This window comes from Polypterus senegalus, chromosome 14 (assembly GCF_016835505.1).
Source record: "Polypterus senegalus isolate Bchr_013 chromosome 14, ASM1683550v1, whole genome shotgun sequence".
Classification (NCBI taxonomy): Eukaryota; Metazoa; Chordata; class Cladistia; order Polypteriformes; family Polypteridae; genus Polypterus; species Polypterus senegalus.
In genome coordinates, this window is record NC_053167.1 from 29,971,674 (window position 1) to 29,991,266 (window position 19,593).

Here is a 19,593-nt window from a genome sequence, read left to right on the forward strand (position 1 = left end):
CCTTACAATGCATGAGGTAATACACACTTAATTTCCTTATGACTCTGTGTGACTGAGGTAATGTTAAATCCAGCTGCATTCAGGCAAAACAATGTAATGATCATTGCCCCAAAAGTGGATGAGCATGCAAATGTTAATCACAAGTGATATCCCAGCATCAACACACACCTTGTTTTGTTGTAGCCAGAATATCACTGTGAAGATGGAAGGGGCAGGATAGGTGATTGACAGCTAAATGTCACAGAGGTCCACTGAGGCCTAAAATATTCAGGTTACACTTTCCAAGCTCCTCAAGGCTCAAGAAAGCAGGCAGAGATTCCCACGGCATTGGATAAATAGAGTATTGCAGAAGATAAGGGGAGAGCACGGAAACAGGCATGTCTTGTCACTCTGAAAGATGATAGGGAACACTGGAAGAGTAAATGTGACTTCAGAAACAATGCAAGAATAAATAACAATAAATAACTCTTACTTTACAAGGTATTTCCTGTGGTCATAACGGCAGGAAGATGATTCTTCTGAATGTACAACTGTAGATCATTTTTTATTTAATAAACGTGCCTGATACCAGGCTTTACTCTCATTTGGTGTGTCTGCCTTGGTCTTTCCATCTTGGCAGTCGTTACAATATTATTCTTGATGATGTTGCAAATTGGCAACAGTTACATTCAGCTTAGCACAATATCCTACCTTATTATGTTTTTCTTCTTCCTCTGCTCCAACTACTTTAAATATTGTTATTATTATCATGATCTTAGTATTAAAGCTGTTGCATTAGTATCAGAAAAACTAAAGCTTCATCATGATTTCCAAGGAAACTACAGAACACCTTCATGAGTGCCATTTTGTGGCTCAGTGTGTCATAAAATCGTGACGTCATTGTTTTTCAACCATGAACTCATATTCCTAGGTGGGAGTATAGGTGTTATAAATAGTTCTAAATTGTTTTTTCTGCCCTCTTAGTTTTTTCTCTCCATTCACGTTTATTTCATCTAGAAATTTCTCATATTTTTTTTACTCTCTTTACATTACTGTCAGTAATATACAGTAAACCAGAAAGATAATAGCCCAGGTACAGTTTCTGTCCTTTAATGAGGTCTTTTGTGCAGAGATTTTAAAGGTTTAAGCAACTATGATCTATTCTTTTATTTTCCCCTGCTGGAATGTGAATGTTAGTTCACAGGCATTGTGTCTTTTACTGAATCCCTGAACCCTAGTTTCATTAACAGTGTGTTATAGTATTGTTCATAATGACAAATTATTAAAGAATGCATGGTTCTAATAAGTACATTTCCACAAAAGACAAGAATTTGTGTCTGATTATCTGAAATCCTGATCCTGAAAGTCATTCACAAGCAAATTATACCTAAATGTGTAATGATAATGGACAGGTTAACCAGTGCCTAACCTAAAGGCATTAAACTCTCGGATCTGTGTCTGACGTTAATCAGACATACAAAAACTCTGTTTACGGTTAATTGACAGCTAATGCTTACTAGACAAGCATGTCAGTGTACACGTAACCAATAATTAATGATTTAAGTTACCCTGAATGGAAAAACTTGTCTCTGAAAACATAAATCAAAGATCAGTAAACAGTGAAAATAATAATTAATGATATTGGACTCATGCACCAGGGTTTGTTCTTCACGGAACACTGACACTGACAGACTGGTGAATCAGAAAAGCAGACATATAACTTAATATACAAATCAGTACTCAATGATCCCAGCTACATATTAGCTGTGCATGATGAAGGATTATTGATTAGTAAATAAGGGACAAAGTAAACACTGATAACAGTTCCTACTGGTAATCAGCACAACACCTAACTGTAATTGAAACAAGTGATGGCAGCCAAAGGATGGCACTGTGACACTGCACACTTCATAGACCTAGGTGTAATTACTACTCAGGTCACTGTCAATGTGGAGTCAGCATGCTCTCCCCATGTTGGTGTGGATGTTATCCAAGAACTCTGGGTACCTTCTGCTTTGCAAATATGCATTGTGAACTGGGCCCCGGACACAGACAGACTTGATATTAAAGCAGGTCCCCGTCTTGTACCAGACGGACCATCCAAACGACTATGCCACTGTGAACTGGGCCCCGGACACAGACAGACGGACATCGTTGTTAAACCACACACTGTTTATTTTACACTATTATGTACAATTATGTGCACTCACAAACCCCAGTTCCTCCAGCACCGATTCCCCAATGTCCAGGCCACACAGTTTCTCGTGCCTCTCTTTCCTGGCCGCCTCCAGTCCTTACTCCAGCTCTGTCCACTTCCACCCGACATCCACTGCTGACTGGAGGGAGACGGCCCCTTAAATGGGAACCTGGCGGAAGTGCCGGTTGCGCACCCGGAAGCCGTCCGGGTGTCCCCTGTCGTCTTCCCCCCAGCACTTCCGCCACACTCAGGCACTGGGCCGCCGCCTGGCGGTGGCCACGGATCCCTACAGGGCTGGGCTTCCAAGCCCTGTACCCAAGGCCCCCAACATAACCAGGACGGACGCCCCCTCGCGGTATGGAGGAGGCACAAGCCCTCCTCTGGTCCTCCTGGGCGTCTGTATTTGGTTAACTATCAGCTTTAAGTTGGTATGAGTGACTGAAAGGTTTGGACTGCTGCCTCATCTGAGTCTGACTCCTGCTTTCACCAGAAAATTCTGTAATGTTGGTGGCTGCTAGCAGTGTTTACTGAAATCAACATCTAATAATACTAAATGCTTCCTCTTTTAAATCAGAATGCTGCAGACAAAAATCTAATTGCATATCCTAAATTAGTTAGGAGGAATGCATTTTTGGCAGGGTACTGAGGAAACTCAACTTGAATCAGAAAATTTGTTGTACTTTGTTGTCTTCAGTTGTTGCTGCAGTTTTCATTTTTTTTTTTTATTCAACCTACGCGTTTGACAAGAAGTGAATGCTTACTAGAATGCTGGGTCTTAATAAGGATGACAAAATGATGAATGGGCTGCATTTAATTTGGTTCAGGAACTGCATACTCCTCCCTGACTATTGCATTTTTTCCCAACAGCATTAATGGTCTGACCCAGTAGCACATATCCATCACTTTCTCTTTCTCTCTCTCTCTCTCTCTCTTTTCCTTTTCCTTCTCTCTCCCATCATCATTCTCTGGCAGCTTTTGATCTTGCGCAGCCTTACGTAAAAATCTTCCTCCGCCCCACACACATACACACACACACACACACACACAGAGAGAGCAGCCCTTCCCCTGCGTGTGTCCACTTGGCTCGAGCTGCGCTCTCAGAAGGGAGGCTTTTCCTAGCCGAGCCGCTTACTGCTAATTCTCCCAGACCTGAGCAAGGGAAAAGTCAGCGGCCAGAGGATCAGGTTAGCTCACCTTAGCACATGCTTCAGAAGATGCACTGGTCCTGAAACTCTGACTCCTTGAATCGACCTGCTGGTGTCTTTCTTCTGAGTTCAGTGGAGAGCAGCGACTTGGAGAAGTCATGTCCTCTCCAGGATCAAACAGCCACAGCAAGCGGATGCCTTGTAAGTACTGCTATATCTGATTTGATATTTACAGAGGAGATCTCAGGCTGGCCCAGAGGGCATCAGTCACAAGGAGGCTGACCTATCACCTCCTAAATGATGGCCTGTTTAATGTAAGAAACCCAGAGTTTTTGCAGTGTTGTGAAGCCTTTCCAGGAAGCTGAAAAGAGAATCTCTCTGTCAGCTGAGAGTGAGATGTTTGGCTGTTGATGCCAGAGCCAGATTTTAAGTTGTAAAGCTCCTCAGTGAATCGTGTTACAGGGTTCATTTAAAAGAGAAGGTGAACTAGAGGCCAGGGAGCTGCAGTACTCAGATTTGCCTTCTTCTGATGAGTGTTTTGGGATCCTTGTTGATTGGTTTAACAGATTGACTTGGCCCACTTTCTGGCTTTAATAGTTTCTTTTAATAAAACAAGTATTGTTAGAAAGCAACAACTTGAGACTGGAAAAATTACAAAGAGGGGTGAATGGAAATCACACCATAAGACCAGTGACTGGAGGTAGGTGGAAAAGTCAGGACAAGGCATGAACACTTTCTGAAACTGGTAGGCCTGCTTATCATTCATTCACTGATGCTAAGTGAAACTAAACAGAATCGACTGTTATGAAAAGCCAAGCCAGCAATCAGCAAGAAAGGACATTATATTTTGCCAAATCTTTGTTTTGCTTTTTACTTTAATTCTGTAATAACAACACAGAATTGATATTTTTTCATTCTCTTTTACCAATCTCTGATAAACAACAACTACAATATAGAAGCAGAAAATGGTGACTAAAAATAAAACTCAGAATAAAATACATTTGATTAATAACTCTGCCCAGCAGTAGGGCTACATTCTGTGTGGTCTTTTAGAAGAAGGAAATGTGCTGTTGGCCAAATTCTTTTCTGAATCACACAGGTTCCTGTACATCCTTTGATGGATCATCTATACTAATAAATTTGGTTATCCAGGTTGGGACTAAAGAAAACACATGTAGAGCTGCCGGTCTTTTTTTGGGAACTCATTTATACAAGGCACATTGTTCTGCTGTTTAGATGTATGTGAGAACCTGCACACTAATTAGGGGCCATGCAGTAAAGATGCAGATTCTTCTTGCTTTAGTAATGTTTTATCTAAATTGCCTTACTTGTTCAGTGGAATTTAAGCCATAACTCTGTTCACACAGAAGAACAGTGATGTCTGGAATTTGCAAGGAAAATTTAATGTACTGTGACTTTTCGTGGCCTGCATGGTTAATCTTTTTTTTCTCTCTAAAGTTAATATGTGATAACTTTATACTCACTTTGCAATTCAGTCACTTGTCAGTTCACACCGCCATACTTTACTAGTGAGTAACATGTATTTTTTTGTTGTCCTGCTGTCTTTGTTTAAAGCAAAGGTGCTGGATGTCTTGGGAAGTTTGCCGTACTCTATCTCCCAGCTGAAGTGTGTGTGAACTGCACCCCCTTTGTGAATTCATTTCTTCAACTCACATTTGCTTGTGCTCAATTTGAGTTAATCGACTGAGCTTTTTTTTGACACAGTGATGGCTTTCATTTTTTGTTTCTAGAAGGGTGGGAGTTGCAAGGTAATGCATGAGGACGGATTTAAATAAAACACTAAGTGTTAGATTTTTTTATTTTTATAAGCAAAACTTTACAACTTCCACTTTTTTACATGTAATCCTGCATGTTTAAATTGTCAGTGTAAAAGACATGATATATACATTTCTCAAAAGCTTACAATATTAAACAGGCAGCTGGAATTAAAACATTATGTTGTAAGGTGTTATGATCTTAGCTGGACTGGATGATGACAAGGATTTGTAAAGTGTTTTATTTGCAGCCAAAATATTTTATTAGTAAATTGTTCAGTAGTACATTGTTCAATTATGTCTTACAAATAAATGTATATATTGGAAGACATTTTTTTTTGTATTTTCTCTCTGCATTTGAATCATATTCACTTAAATGCTAAGTAAATATGTAGTTTAATATGTATTAGGTTTAATCTGTATTACATTTATTACAATGTATTCCTATCGCCTTAAATTATGTATCTCTTACTCAAAGTTGCTCTCTAGATTCTTGTTTTGCTCATTATTTCAAAATTCTTGTTGAATCTGATCATGGATAAAGATTGGATTTGGAAAATAGATGGATAGATTTTAAACCTCATTTAAAAAATTATTCTAGGTGAAAAAAATGTAACACTTTTTATCAGAACGCCCAGCCTTTTGGTTTCTGATTAGGCTTTATCCAGTATAGTGCAATGGGAACATTTTATTTGTTTTTGAGGGTAGGAGGGTTCTTACACTGAATATTTATTTGAGTCTTCTGGCCTTGTAGGTATTTCTCAGACAGAAATGCCTGTTATGTGGAGTTTGCTTGTTCTTTCTGTGTATTAGACAAGAGTTTTCTGTTGTAGTCTGAAGATGTGCGAAACAGCAATATATTGAAAGCAAGAATATGGCTGCATACCTCTTGATGGCCTGGTTTCTCATATGGATAAATTCCTGCCTTTCACCTATTTCTACCACTTTGATCTGCAAGAGTTGCAGGCAGAGCTGCCGCCAGAGCAGTTATTAACATATTTTATTATGCAGTGATTTTTTGTTTTTAGTTTGATAGTGCCTCAGCTTACAGTTCTGACAAAGAAAAGCTTTGAAGCAGAAGTCAGTTCAATCTTCACGTTGGCCTGCAAGGTGACTTCAAGTTGGCAATACAGTATATGTTAGTACAAGAGAAATAAAAATATAAGACAGCAAGAAATGGCTTTTGGAGATTAAAAAGTAGTAAGTATTTTTGGTGACATACTACAAAGTTATGTTGACATTGTAAGCACATTATATTTCAGTTAAAATTAGCCCCTTACATCTGAAATTTTATAACTCTGTGGACCAGCGTTTCTCAATCTTTAAGTATTTGCGACCCGAGTTTTCATAACAGTTTTAATCGCGCCCTCCCTAACATTTTTTTGAAATGTAGATGCATATTTTATTATACCTACTTAACTTTTATCGACATTTATCTAACTCTATATTCATTGTTCTAGTATCAGAATGTAGTTTAAGTTAATTTGTTTTGGTTTCAACAGATGTTTTTTTCATATTTTTGATTCTTGTTTTCTTTTTTTGACATCTTTGTGCCCCCTTTTGTTGGGAACCACTGCTGTGGACTATTCCTAACTGAGTCCTAACCTTACCTACTTTGAAACTGATGCATATTTTGCAGGGGCTTATTTGTAGAACTTGTTTGCATAATTATTAACACTTGCTAGGATCCATTCTTCTGGGATTTTGTAAGCTGTGTCTACCCTTTTTCTTTTCATAGGTGCTGTTCTTTTATTTTTCAAAGTCCCATGCATTAGAATACTCACATATATTGTCTTCAACCAAACCTGAACTGACAGCAAAATGACAGTAAAGAACTGAACTAATTGTCCAGTAATTACGGCACCCTAGCACAAAGAAAGTGACCAAAATGTCAGGGCAGAAGTCATCCTTCGAAGCCACTCTTTTCTTCTTCTTCTTGAATGGTATGACATCATGCTTTGAAACTGTTTTATGTCTCTTGAGCAATGAGTAAGTGTCAGCGCTTATACAACAGCTCCAACTGAACATAAGTGAATGGCTAAAAACCTCATATACAAATGGCTATTTGGGCAATAGGAAGATTGGTAGCATAAATAAATGGAATGGTTGGATACTATTTATCATTATCTAACTAGGCATTGCAGTTGGAAAAGTGAAGAAGCACAAACGCTCCTTTGTGTCTTTCCTGAATTCTGTGAGTTGTCAGGACATTTGGGTTTCTTGTAAAGTGCTTTAAATTCTTAAAGAGTGGAGTTTGATGTACACTTTGTGATGTAGTATAATGAAATTTGAGAAGCCTTTAGGACCACACCTGCTCCCAGAAGGTTTGGTGCTGCTCTATGAGGAACACATGTTCTAGCAGATAAACTCTGCCTTTAGACAGAAAAAAGAAAATTTCCCACAGATCTGGGCGGCAACAATCCCTAATAGAGTCATTTGATTTTATTTTCTGCCTAGAAATAATATGTGTCTGAAACTTTGTAATCCTGATAAAAGCTTACCAACCATTCAGTCCATTTTTCAAGTAGCTGACTTTTCAGACTGAATCCCAGATTGGTCAAATGAATACTGGACCCCTTAATAGTTAAGTTTTACCTCAGTGCCTTCTCATAGTGGGTGGCTGCTGGTCATCAAGCTCTCTGGTTGAGTCATGCAGGCCTGTCAGCCATGTGATGGTAGCAGTTATGCAAATGGAAGATCACATGGTGTTGGGTTTTCTTAAGCCAAAGCTGTTTAATTCTAACTAGAAAGTATGACATGGCAAAAACGGACAAAAACTGATATGCTTCCTTTAATGCTAAATTGAACAATTGAAATATGATGTATAAATGTAAGAGTGAAAAGTCAAAGTTAACAGTGACAGATTCAGTATTAGTCAAGTCAAGTTGGGGAGCATGCACTGGTAAAGTGCATTGCCGCACCCACTACACAATGAAACAACACGGAATCCGGGTTTGCAACCCCCCAGACAGACACTCGGTCCAGTCCCACCCTCCAGAAATGACCCTCTACCTGCTGCAGCCAGGTGTTACGTGGGAGACCACTTGGCCTGGTCCAGCCACGCGGGTCCCCAACAATGAGGATCTTATGAGCTGGATCACTTTTGAGGAAACGTGCCACATGGCCATAGTGCAGTAACTGGCACTCCTTCACAATGCAGGTAATGTGCCTCATTCGGGACTCCATGAGCAACCGCTCATTCGACACAAAGTCAAACCAACGGTGCCCAAGGATTTTCTGGAGAGACACAGTGCCAAAGGAGTCCAGTGTTCATCTCAGATCACTGGATAGCGTCCATGTCTCACAACCATATAGCAAGACTGAAAGCACCAGGACCCTGAAGAACTTGGACCTTCGTTCTTTTGCTCTGATATCGGGAGCGCCAGACACCCCTTTCCAGCGACCTCATGACCCCCCATGCTCTCCCAATCCGTCTACTGACTTTATAGGAAAAGTCACCAGAGACATGAATGTCACTACCAACGTAAGTAAACCTCTCGACAAGGTTGACACTCTCTCCGCAAACAGACACACTGCTGATGACTGTGCCCAAGAGGTCATTGAAGGCCTGGATCTTGGTTTTTATCCAGGACACTTGCAAGCCCAGACACTCAGACTCCTTGCTTAGTCTCTTGAGAGCCCCGATCACAGCCTCCATTGACTCAACGAAGATCACAGCATCATCAGCAAAGTCAAGATCCGTGAATCTTTCTTCACCAACAGATGCACCACAGCCACTGGACCCCACGACCTCGCCCAACACCCAGTCTATACTAGCATTGAACAGAGTGGGAGCAAGAACACACTCCTGATGAACCCCAGAATCAACTGGGAAAAACGCAGAGGTCCTGCTTCCACTTTGCACAGCGCTCACAGTACCAGTGTACAGGCCAGCCATGATATCCAGCAACCTCGAGGGGATCCCGTGAACCCGCAGGATGTCCCACAGGGCAGCTCGTTGAACTGAGTTGAACTTTTTACAAAAATCGACAAAGGCTGCAAAGAAACTCTGCCGATATTACATGAGAACCCTCAGTGCTAGGATGCAGTCGATGGTAGACTTCTTAGGCATAAAACCAGACTGTTCCAGTCACTGGTTACCTAGATGAGCAAGTGATCACCAATCCTATTGAGGACGATCATAGTAAGGAACTTACCCGGCACCGAGAGCAGTGTTATCCCCCTGTAGTTCCCGCAATCCAGGCGATCACCCTTCCCTTTCCAGATAGGAACAACAAGTCCTGTTTTCCAGTCAGTTGGTATGATGAACTTCTCCATCATAATTAGTAGTAGAGACATGCAATATTACCATCACATTAGTTTTCCCAACTGTGGCCCACTGGTATCTATCCAGTCCTCTCATAGTTAAATAAATGGTAATGAATCCGGCAGTAATACAAGCAAGAAAGAAGCCAGCCCCAGAGAGAGAGGCAGCCCAATGCCAAGTATTCTTACTCTTATGGGTTCAATCCACATAACAGGCTCATTCTTTGGATGCAAGTTGAAAACCCAAGCACAGAACATATTAACACCTCACATGCAGTATCTTCTGGAGCTGTGAGGTGACAGTGCCTTGCACTCCAGTCTTCTTCTTCTTCCTTCGACTGCTCCCGTTACGGGTTGCCACAGTGGATCATCTTTTTCCATCTCTTCTTGTCATCTACATCTTGTTCTGTTACACCCACCACCTGCATGTCCTCTCTCAGCACATCCATAAACCTTTTCTTAGGCCTTCCTCTTTTGCTCTTGCCTGGCAGCTCTATCTTTAACATCCTTTTCCCAATATATCCAGCATCTCTCCTCTGTACTTGTCCAAACCAACGTAACCTCACCTCTCTGACTTTATCTCCCAACTGTCCACTCCAATACAACATGTAAAATGATGGGCGGCTTTTAATTTGAACATAAAGTGTCATCTGTAGTGAATTTCTCTGCTATGAAACAAGGGTAAAGAGATGTCAACTATCCACAACAAGTTCTCCTTAAACATTAAGTAATTAAACAAAAAGCAGTAAAGGGGTTAGAGTGTGCCAAGGAGAGTTTTCTTTTTTCCCCACTGTAACTGTAATTATATGGTCTTATGAGAAAGTGTCAGTTTGAATTTATAACTCACAATCCAAATTAAGTTTTTATATAAAAATTATGTGTTGTATATTGATTGAAATAAGACCTTATTTCCTCCTTGTATTGATTTACAATCTCAACTTGGAATTCCTTGCTTTTTAAATGCAGTAATTTCTATGAAATTAGGCATATAAGAAACATGGAGGTCTGAAAATTGTACTGTATGCCATTGTATCTTAAATTTAGCAGACGTTAATAATAATAAAACACCTGAGGGTAGATGGTATTACATAATATCAAAACCACCAAATTATTAATGGGGCACAATCAGAGGTCTATATGTTCAAATTGACTCTTTGAATAATCAATGAAATGTCATGACACAGCCATATTTATCACCTCCAGAATCATTGATTTTGAATGCTCCTTCACAGCACTTAATAAGAGCACATGCCATTACACTGCAACTATACTGGTAAAAGGAATATCCTAATAGTCACCTATGGAGAAATGTATCCTCCTTTCATCGTTTCTGTAATTTCCTACCAATTAATTTAGCAATCAAATCTTAGTAAAAACACATAAAAGGAAAGTTGACTGTTTGAAATAAAAATCTTTAAATTTTGTTCTTTTCAGGTGTTTTTTTTTATGCTGTGTGCTCACTAGTGACAGCTCAAAGCCCTGAATATATTTACAAACACCCATCCCATTTTTAAACTCTTTTTAATCCTTATTCAGGGTTGTTTAACACAAAGTAAAATTTAATAAGATGTAAAACTCTACATAATAAAAACATAACTAAAGGCATCATTTGTCATTTTTAAATGAAGTTCTCAGGTACCATATCCATCCATCCATCCATTATCCAACCCGCTATATCCCAAGTACCAGGTCACGGGGGTCTGCTGGAGCCAATCCCAGCAAACACAGGGAGCAAGGCAGGAAACAAACAAGCTAGCCCATATACAGTATGAAGAAAATAAATGGTAAGTAAAATAAGCAAAAACTCAGCAACAAAGGAGAAAAAGAAAATCTTATCTGTACTGACTGTGGTTCTGACACTGGTGATGTCTCTTGTCTACTTGTAAGAGTTGATGCCAAGGGAAATGAGGGACATTTAGAAAAGATAGAAAATGGGAAGGATGTGAAGTAATTTGATTTAAGTGTATTAAAAGTAATATGAACAACTTCATCAGCAATTCTAACAAGGTTGTGTTGTCTTAAAGAGAAAATCAAAGTTTTTTTGGCATTGATTCAAATAATGAGACCAACTGAGTCTCTGTAGTATTGAGAGGCACATTATTCCAGAAACTAGAAGTCCTGTCGGTTAAAGCTCTGCTGTTTTACTTTAGCTGTATGCAATGCTTGGAATTTTAAGAAGTCTGGCTTCTTGTATTCGCAGTGTATGCTCTGTACTAAATTCTGTAAAGTGGGAGGTGCGGCGAACCAATTTATAAATGTATATGTGAAAAGGAAGATTTTAGAAGTCCTCTTCAAATGTAAGTTGAAGGCAAATCAGAGCTGTCAAGACTTTACCTGAAAATGTGGCATTTGGGTAATTGTTCATGCTGGCTGCATGCTGTTCTACTATTGCTGCCATCACTGTGTTGTGAGCTAAAGTTTTATTAACTGCACAGAAATATACCATACATCCATCTGCAGATCCATTATTTTTCTACGTATCCTTTTTACATTGCACTCATAAAGGTGCAAAGTGGATCTTTAGAGTGATGCCATTGGGGATTCATTTTTGATCTGTATTATTCAGCTAGGTAGCCTATTATATTTTAAACATGTCTAAATTGTCCACGTACCCTGTTTTAGGAATCTAAATATCCAATGTCATACACAAAGAACCCTTCCTAGAATTTAAAGTTTTCTACAAGAAACCCCACAACTCAGCAAAATGCCAATTTTATAACCATTATTTTTAAGAGTATACAGGGCCAAAAAGAGCTGGCATATTACAATAATGACCCAATATAAATGCTTATAAACCCTCATTGAGCATTGGGATGCACATTGCTTCAGTTTAATCTAGACAAGACAACAGTACCTCATGGGGAACCCCATTTCACACATCTACCGTATGCCAGTCTCTGGTGGAGCACACTTGTGCACATGCCCACACCCAGTTACTTATGCCAAGGCCAATTTGGAGAATGCAGTCTACTGCATGTTTTGGGAGAATGAGAGCAACCATCAGTAGAAAAAGGAAACCATGAAGAACTAGGATTACTTCACAAAAGGGCACTGTGTAAACACCACATCGATGGAGACCAGATTGGGACTTAAATCCAGGACTTGACATTAGTTCCACAGTAGTCCTAACCTTGCCTTTTGGATGAAAATCACCACATTCATATTGAATAAGCCCAATTTCAAGATCAATGTTAACTTTATTCAGTATTTGAAACCGCTCACAGCAGTGCACAGCTGAAGGAAACCGTGTCACTCGAACATATTACATGCAAGAATAGGCAGCAACGCGAAACAAGAGTAACAACTAGAATAAAGAGATTAAACAGAGAATTTCCAAGATGAGTTACTACATGTATTGTATTCTATTAACAGATTAGCACTGTATGTTCAGACTCATCATTCTTAATGAGTTTAATGGCTTGTAGGACAATACATTTATGAAATCTGGCAGCTCAGCACTGTATAGTTCAGTACTGCTTTCTTGGGGGCAGAATGTCAAAGAGTCCATTGTGGAGGTGAATATGGTCTCTGATCATGTCGGTATTCCTGTTTTGGCAGTGTTTGCTGTATTGTATCCCTATGGGATGGAGAGATGTCCCAGTGGTTCTTTTTCAGATGCTGTCACTATTCTCTGCTTGGAAATCTGGTCTGAGGGAGTATAGACAGAAATGCAGGCAGTCAATTCCCTCTCTGTGCTGCCACTGTAGAAAGAAATGAGGATGGTATTGGGGAGGCAAGGTCTTCTCATGTGCCACAGGAAGTGCAGTCGCTTCTGTCCTATCTTGACTAGGGAGGAGGTGTGTTGAGTCCAGGAGAGATCATTTGTTATCTTCACTCTCAGGAACTTTGTGCTCCTGACTTGCTTCACAGTGGAGCTGTTGATAAAGAGGGGAAGGTGGGTGGAACAGATCTTCCTGAAGTCGACAGTGATGTTTTTAGTTTTGTCAAGGTTCAGGGTCAGGTAATTGTTTTTACACCAGCCCACAAGTTGTTTGACCTTCTCCCTGTAAGCTATTTCGTTATCAACACTTATGAGGTCTGTCACTGATGTGTTGTCTGCAAGCTTAATGAAGTGGTTCACGTGGTACCTGGCACAACTGTTGTTGTGTTTAATGTATTTTTTCCAACCCAACTTATTTCCAGTCTAATATCCAAAAGGAGAGGGGGGATTCCCGGCCCAGGAGAGTAAGCTTGTCCAAAAGGTGCTGAGGTTTAATTGTATTGAATGCTGAACTGAATTCTAAGAATTATTCAAAGTTATTGTCTGTTTTTACCTGCATTTTTATTACTCTTTAATTTAATATTGTTTTTTGTATCAGTATACTGCTGCTGGATTATGTGAATTTCCCCTTGGGATTAATAAAGTATCTATCTATCTATCTATCTATCTATCTATCTATCTATCTATCTATCTATCTATCTATCTATCTATCTATCTATCTATCTATCTATCTATCTATCTATCTATCTATCTATCTATCTATCTATCTATCTATCTATCTATCTATCTATCTATCTATCTATCTATCTCAACCCTTCAGGTGTGCCAGGCTCAAGTGAAGTGTAGTGACTATATGGTCATTGATGGAACAATCAGGATGTTAAAGAACCTATAATGGATCCAATATGATGAAGAGTCTGGATGTTAAGTGGGCCTTGACTGGTTTCTCAAAGCATTTTGGGATCTGGTTTTTGTCAACAGTTGTCTTTGTGACAATATTCCAGTATGCTTGTAAAATTTTGTTTCTAATTTGTATATCTAGTCTTTAATCTGTGAGGCATCTGAAGCAAAACAAAACCTGGCAGTGTCAGTGCAACAGAAGTTGTTTGTCACACTTTGGCTGTGTTTTCCCCACCATAACCCTAAAAAGAAAAAAACAATTGTCCTGATCAGATGGTGGTAAGTTGTGCTGTCACCTAACAACTCATAATTGAACAAAATAATCCACAAATCTGGAATGATCCATCCATTATATCCACCCATTTATAATGCAGGCAGTGAGATGAAATATCATAGACTACAGTTGCAGGTTTGGTCCTCACCTCCGCTGTAAATATGAACTAGTGTCTATGAGTACCGACGTCCTGCATCCTAAACTTGCATTTCTTCTTGGAAGTAGGTGGCAGGGAAATATGAAATAATAGCAAATATCTCAACCTGCTTATTTAGTTACAAATTAAGTAAAAGCACAGCCTACTCTGGCAGCATCAGATATGAAGATGCCGGGGGGAACTGCAGGGTATAGCTACAGTACACTTCATAACGGCCAAATTAATCCTGCATTCATATCTTTAAATTGTAGGAGGAATAATGTGAAAAATCCCCACACTATCTGAAGCCATGACTATTGTTTTTTGAGGTAGAGATGTTACCATCGTACTGCTCTAACCTTGAAGAAAAACAATGTGTATTTGGTTAACCTTGCTCTTTTCTTTCATTTAATTATTTTCAATATTATCATAAAGTGTCTTTCCCTGCCAAGTCACAGCTTTTCCTCGATGCTGTAATGTTTCAGTTCTTTTTAAAAAATTCTTAAAAATACTTTTTTTGAAAGCTTTCCAACTACCTGTGATGTTAGTCAGTGCCACAAATACAGGGGTTAACTTAACCAAACTGAGATGTTCTGTGGTTTCACAAGGGCAGCAAACTATGCAAAGGGGAATAATGAGAGGTAATGGTGACTAGAAGCACATGGATTCCAGGAAATGTTGAGCAGCTTAGTGCCACTTCATAATGAGGTCATTGTCAACAGAAGTGTTACAGAGACTGGCACAAATGACTGCCTTATTACCCCAACCACTGGTGATTAAAAATAGTGGGATTTTTTGGAACACTTCCCAGCTGGGGACTTTGCAGTTCCCAGGGTGAGGAAACTAGAAAAGAAATTTGAAACAGGCTTCAATCTTTCAGGAGAAAGACTGACTAATGTCTGCAGTGAGAAACCAGAGTTTGATTGACAGTATCTTCTTGGCTTTACAAATTTTATTTGCCAACCTAAAACAGATCAGTGAAGGCCCTGATCCATGAATAATATTGCTGCCGCTATGTCTGGGAACTTAGTTTCTTTTATTTACTTTAAGATCTTAACCACTTTCCTCTCTTCACAATGCTGGATACTTGAATGTTACACTTTGTCTCCTGGGAAGCCTGTAATGTAGATGGAATGCTAACTAAGGGATCACAGTTAGAATTTCAAAGTGCTCAAGGATTTAATGAGGGAGAGTCCTTAATTGGGGCACCAACCTTCAGTAGTTTGCACACCTAAAATATTTGGCTAGAGAGTGTAACAGAGCATTAAACCTGTGTTAAGGACACTGCCTGCAATGTGGTCTGGGCCTGAGACTTTGGTGCTTGGGCTTGTGCTGCACTGCCTGCCTACTTCTACACCAGATTCAGCTACTCCTGCATTAGACAGAAATCGTCAGATGAAATTTGGATCTGTGGGTTTGAGATTACAGGAATATTAGCTTTCAGATTACTTATTTTTCAAATAGCCAAGTAAATGTTGATGCATTGTCAAGGAGAATGCTGCTTTACACAAGCCTGCTTAAAATAAACGTTACGACTCTAGCTAATGAGGCTAAAAACAGATCTGTGCTTTTAAAACATCTATTTATTAAAAGAGTAAAACAAAAGGAAATGCCAAATATGACAAGTATATCAGTGTACTCCAAAGTCAGATTGTCCTGAGGGAGAGCCTGTAATCACAGAGGCACTTTTGGGCTGAGGGTGCCCATTCTCGTTTAAGCTTTCTCAATGTCTGTCACACGCCTTTCAAATGTACAGTGCTCTATATCTTTACATGCGGTGGTGCAGTGGTTTCTTCTGCCACCTCATGGATCCAGTGTACAGGGTTCAAATTTAACCATTGCCTATGTAGAATTGTCACATTACTTCCATGTCTGCAGGAATTTTCCTCCAGGTATACTGGTTTTCTTCCCACACCCCCAAAGATATGTGAGGTGAGGCTAATTCCAAAATGGCCCTGTGGGTGAAAGCACTGCAGTAGACTGATGCCCTGTTTAAGCATACTTCCTAGATTGCACCTTGTGGTGGTATAACAAACTGTGACACCCCAAATCATGTAAACTGAACTGGAATAAACCAGTCTGACAAAGTTCTCTTCTATTTTAACACATCAAAGGTATTAACTCTGTAAGAGTAACTGTGCTTGATCCAGGATTGGCATCTACCAGGACAGGCTTGGGTCCCAATGATCCTGACCTGAATTAAACAAGTTTGAAAATGGAGAGCTGTTTTTGCAGCAGAGAGCATTATTAATGATTACATGTTAATGTGTTTCTTTCTGTGTTTTGTTATAATGAAATAATTTGCTGAATAAGAACTTGGGACTGTAATGCCATTCCTTTTAATCCTGTATAGTACCAGGACATAAGTATAAGACCATATGGTGTGCATTTCATTGGTGTAGACTCAATCTATCACCAATGGATTAATAGACACAAATTTTGACTGCTGCGGTGGGTTGGCACCCTGCCCGGGATTAGTTTCTGCCTTGTGCCCTGTGTTGGCTGGGATTGTCTCCGGCAGACCCCCGTGACCCTGTGTTCGGATTCAGTGGGTTGGAAAATGGATGGATGGATATTTTGACTGCTTACAGCAGTATGGCAAATGGAATGATCTTCAGAAAAGCAAATGAACATCCTTCTTTTTTAAAGAACTATAGCTACCTCCCATGTCTTACTCTGGCATCAACATTTTCACTCTGATTAACTTGAGGTCATTTGTATTAATTTTCCTTTTTCTGTTGGTGAATTTTAACAGTCTTGTGGCCTTCAGTCCCTTTTCAGTTTAGGAGTCTTTTATATTTTCAACTTCAGATAATTTTCTATTCCCAGTATAGCTGCATTAGAATAACAGGTAACACTTTTGGCTGTGTTCAGTTTATTGAGATTTCAAGCATGATGGCTGTACCTTACATACTCCCTTACCTGCTCTTTAGCTTCTGTTTATATTTACTGAATCTTTTATATCTATTTTGATCAGGTTTCCTTTTCCTTGTCCTACTGTTCTTATTCATATGAATCCATCATCAGATAATATATTCAGCTAATATTATCACCAGTCTGAAAGTAGGGTTAAACTGTGAGTGATTAGCAGTAGATGAAGATCCACTTGATCTGATTTGATTGAACATGCAGAGACTTGACAAATATTTCTCAACATGTATAAATCATCACTAACTTGTACCAACAAGATTATCTTCCACGAAAGTTTAGTGGACATACCATTCTCAAACCCACCTCATCAAATTCAGAACAATGGTGGCTGGAGGCTGTCTCAGCATCACTAGGTGCAAGGTAGGAAGCAATGTCAGACCAGGGTCCAGTTTACTTTCGGGCCCACTCATGCTCACACCCTCACTTAGACTTGCATGGGGCCAGCTTTGAATCATCACTTAACCCCCAAGCATCTGGTGAAGCAGAAAGAATATGATGATCCACACAGACACAGGACAATATGCAAACTAGGCAAGGGATTCAGACCCAGGACACTGGATATGTAAAGAGGCAGCATTGACCACTCTACTACCATGATACCCTAGTTCTAAACTTACTCATACCCATTCACATTTCGGCAAGTTAGGTGGGACCTATGGAAATCTTTATAGACTTTGTGGCATTCTCATATCTTAGTTCCCTCTTTTGCCATTTGTAGAGCAAGGATTAAGACCAATGGTGTTTCAAGACATGATAACCATTGCTCATTTTAGTCTTTTTAACTTTGAGTATGTCTTTTAGTTCTTTTGTATTTAATTTAATTGAATTGGAAGAAAAACACTTGCTTTGGGAGATAGGTGTTTCACATATAGGTAATGTTTTTATTACAGTGTAGCTCAAGAAAGATGATTTCCACCTTCTAATCATGTGTAATGTATGTATTATGTCTTCGGTACATGGTCCAAAAATCAGCTCTGTAGAGTAGGCATGGGAGCCCATCTTCAACTCAAGCATAAGCTGTATTTTAGGACACCAGAACCAACCAAAGGGTGAATTGATATACTGTAATTAGCCAATAATGGATTTCTTCATCAACCATGTACATTTTGGTGCAATGACTTCCAAGCGGGTAATCATGCTTCACATTGTTTAGGATCTTATTTGGTGTCGGGACTGAAAAGTGGAAATTTGTGCATGACGCTTTGTTAATGTGGAGGTCAAGTTTTTTCTGTTCTGTCTGTACTTCTCATCTTTGCTTAAATACTTGAATAGGGGACATGACTGTCTCCTGGTGCTATATTGTTCTTCACCTATACAATGGCTTGCTAGCAGTATAGGGAGTTACAAGCTTGTCTCTTGCTGGGTGTAGGAGTGATTGATTGTGTCAGACAACTTCTCATTTAAAGTGTTATTTCTAGTGAGCATTGAATGCTTCCTTTTCTTTGATCAGCTCTCCCTTAACCTTTAGTATCAGCTCTGAAGGTTTTCAGTATAAATGATCTCAGTGGTGTTAAAATAACACTCAGGCTGCTAGATTGCCTTGTTTACACACCACCTTCAGTTCATGACAAGGCCCTACCTTGTTAGTGAGCCGATTTCTTAATCTTGAATTTGAGGTCTTTCTGTCAGCCACAGAGATGTAATACCCTCTGATCTCCTGGAAAAAAGGCTGACAAAGAAAATCATGCAATAAATCCAGGAGTATTATTGAACATCATCCATGACACAACAAATGCATTAACCAAAAAAAAAAAACCAAAACAGCCAACTGTCCAGTTTCTTGTGAGAGAATGTGGCTGTACATAGTTTTAAAGATGGTGAAATCAATTTACCTTTTGGAATTAGACTCCAAACATTTTAATATACAAAAGGAAATTCAACTCAGTCAGTTTTCAAAAAGAAAGGGTTGGTGATGCATTTGAATTCCAATGAAGCCTCAGAGGGGATTAAAAAACATGTGAAAGACTGGCTTGTTAAAACCCAGTTGCACTCTTGTGCCTATGAAAGTGGCAGACAGTGGTTTTGGTCGCATTATGTAAAAGTGTTGGTATAATGCTGATTCACATTCTCCCTATTGAGTCTGATTGTTCTGAAAGAGACTAACTTGCAGCACCACTGATGTAAAGGATCAATGCAATGCAATGCATTTCAGGGCTCAGTTCAAAGGGGTGGGGCACTTCCATGTTAACATTTTACATTTCAGTCTTGGTTGTTTCATAGCCATCACATCCGTAAAAACAGAGGAATGTGAAAGTGTTGATAGAATCCA

The 19,593-nt window shown here is 39.5% G+C and overlaps 1 protein-coding gene across 1 annotated transcript in view; it reads left to right on the plus strand.

Annotated features, from left to right (window-relative positions):
• The first annotated feature begins 3,216 nt into the window (after positions 1-3,216).
• si:ch211-253b8.5 (dysbindin) overlaps positions 3,217-19,593 on the plus strand; it is a 55,495-nt gene continuing 39,118 nt past the window's right edge. The window contains exon 1 of the mRNA XM_039735371.1: positions 3,217-3,522. Coding sequence (XP_039591305.1) covers positions 3,480-3,522 — 43 coding nt within the window. The 5' untranslated portion in view covers positions 3,217-3,479. The remainder of the gene's footprint in view (positions 3,523-19,593) is intronic.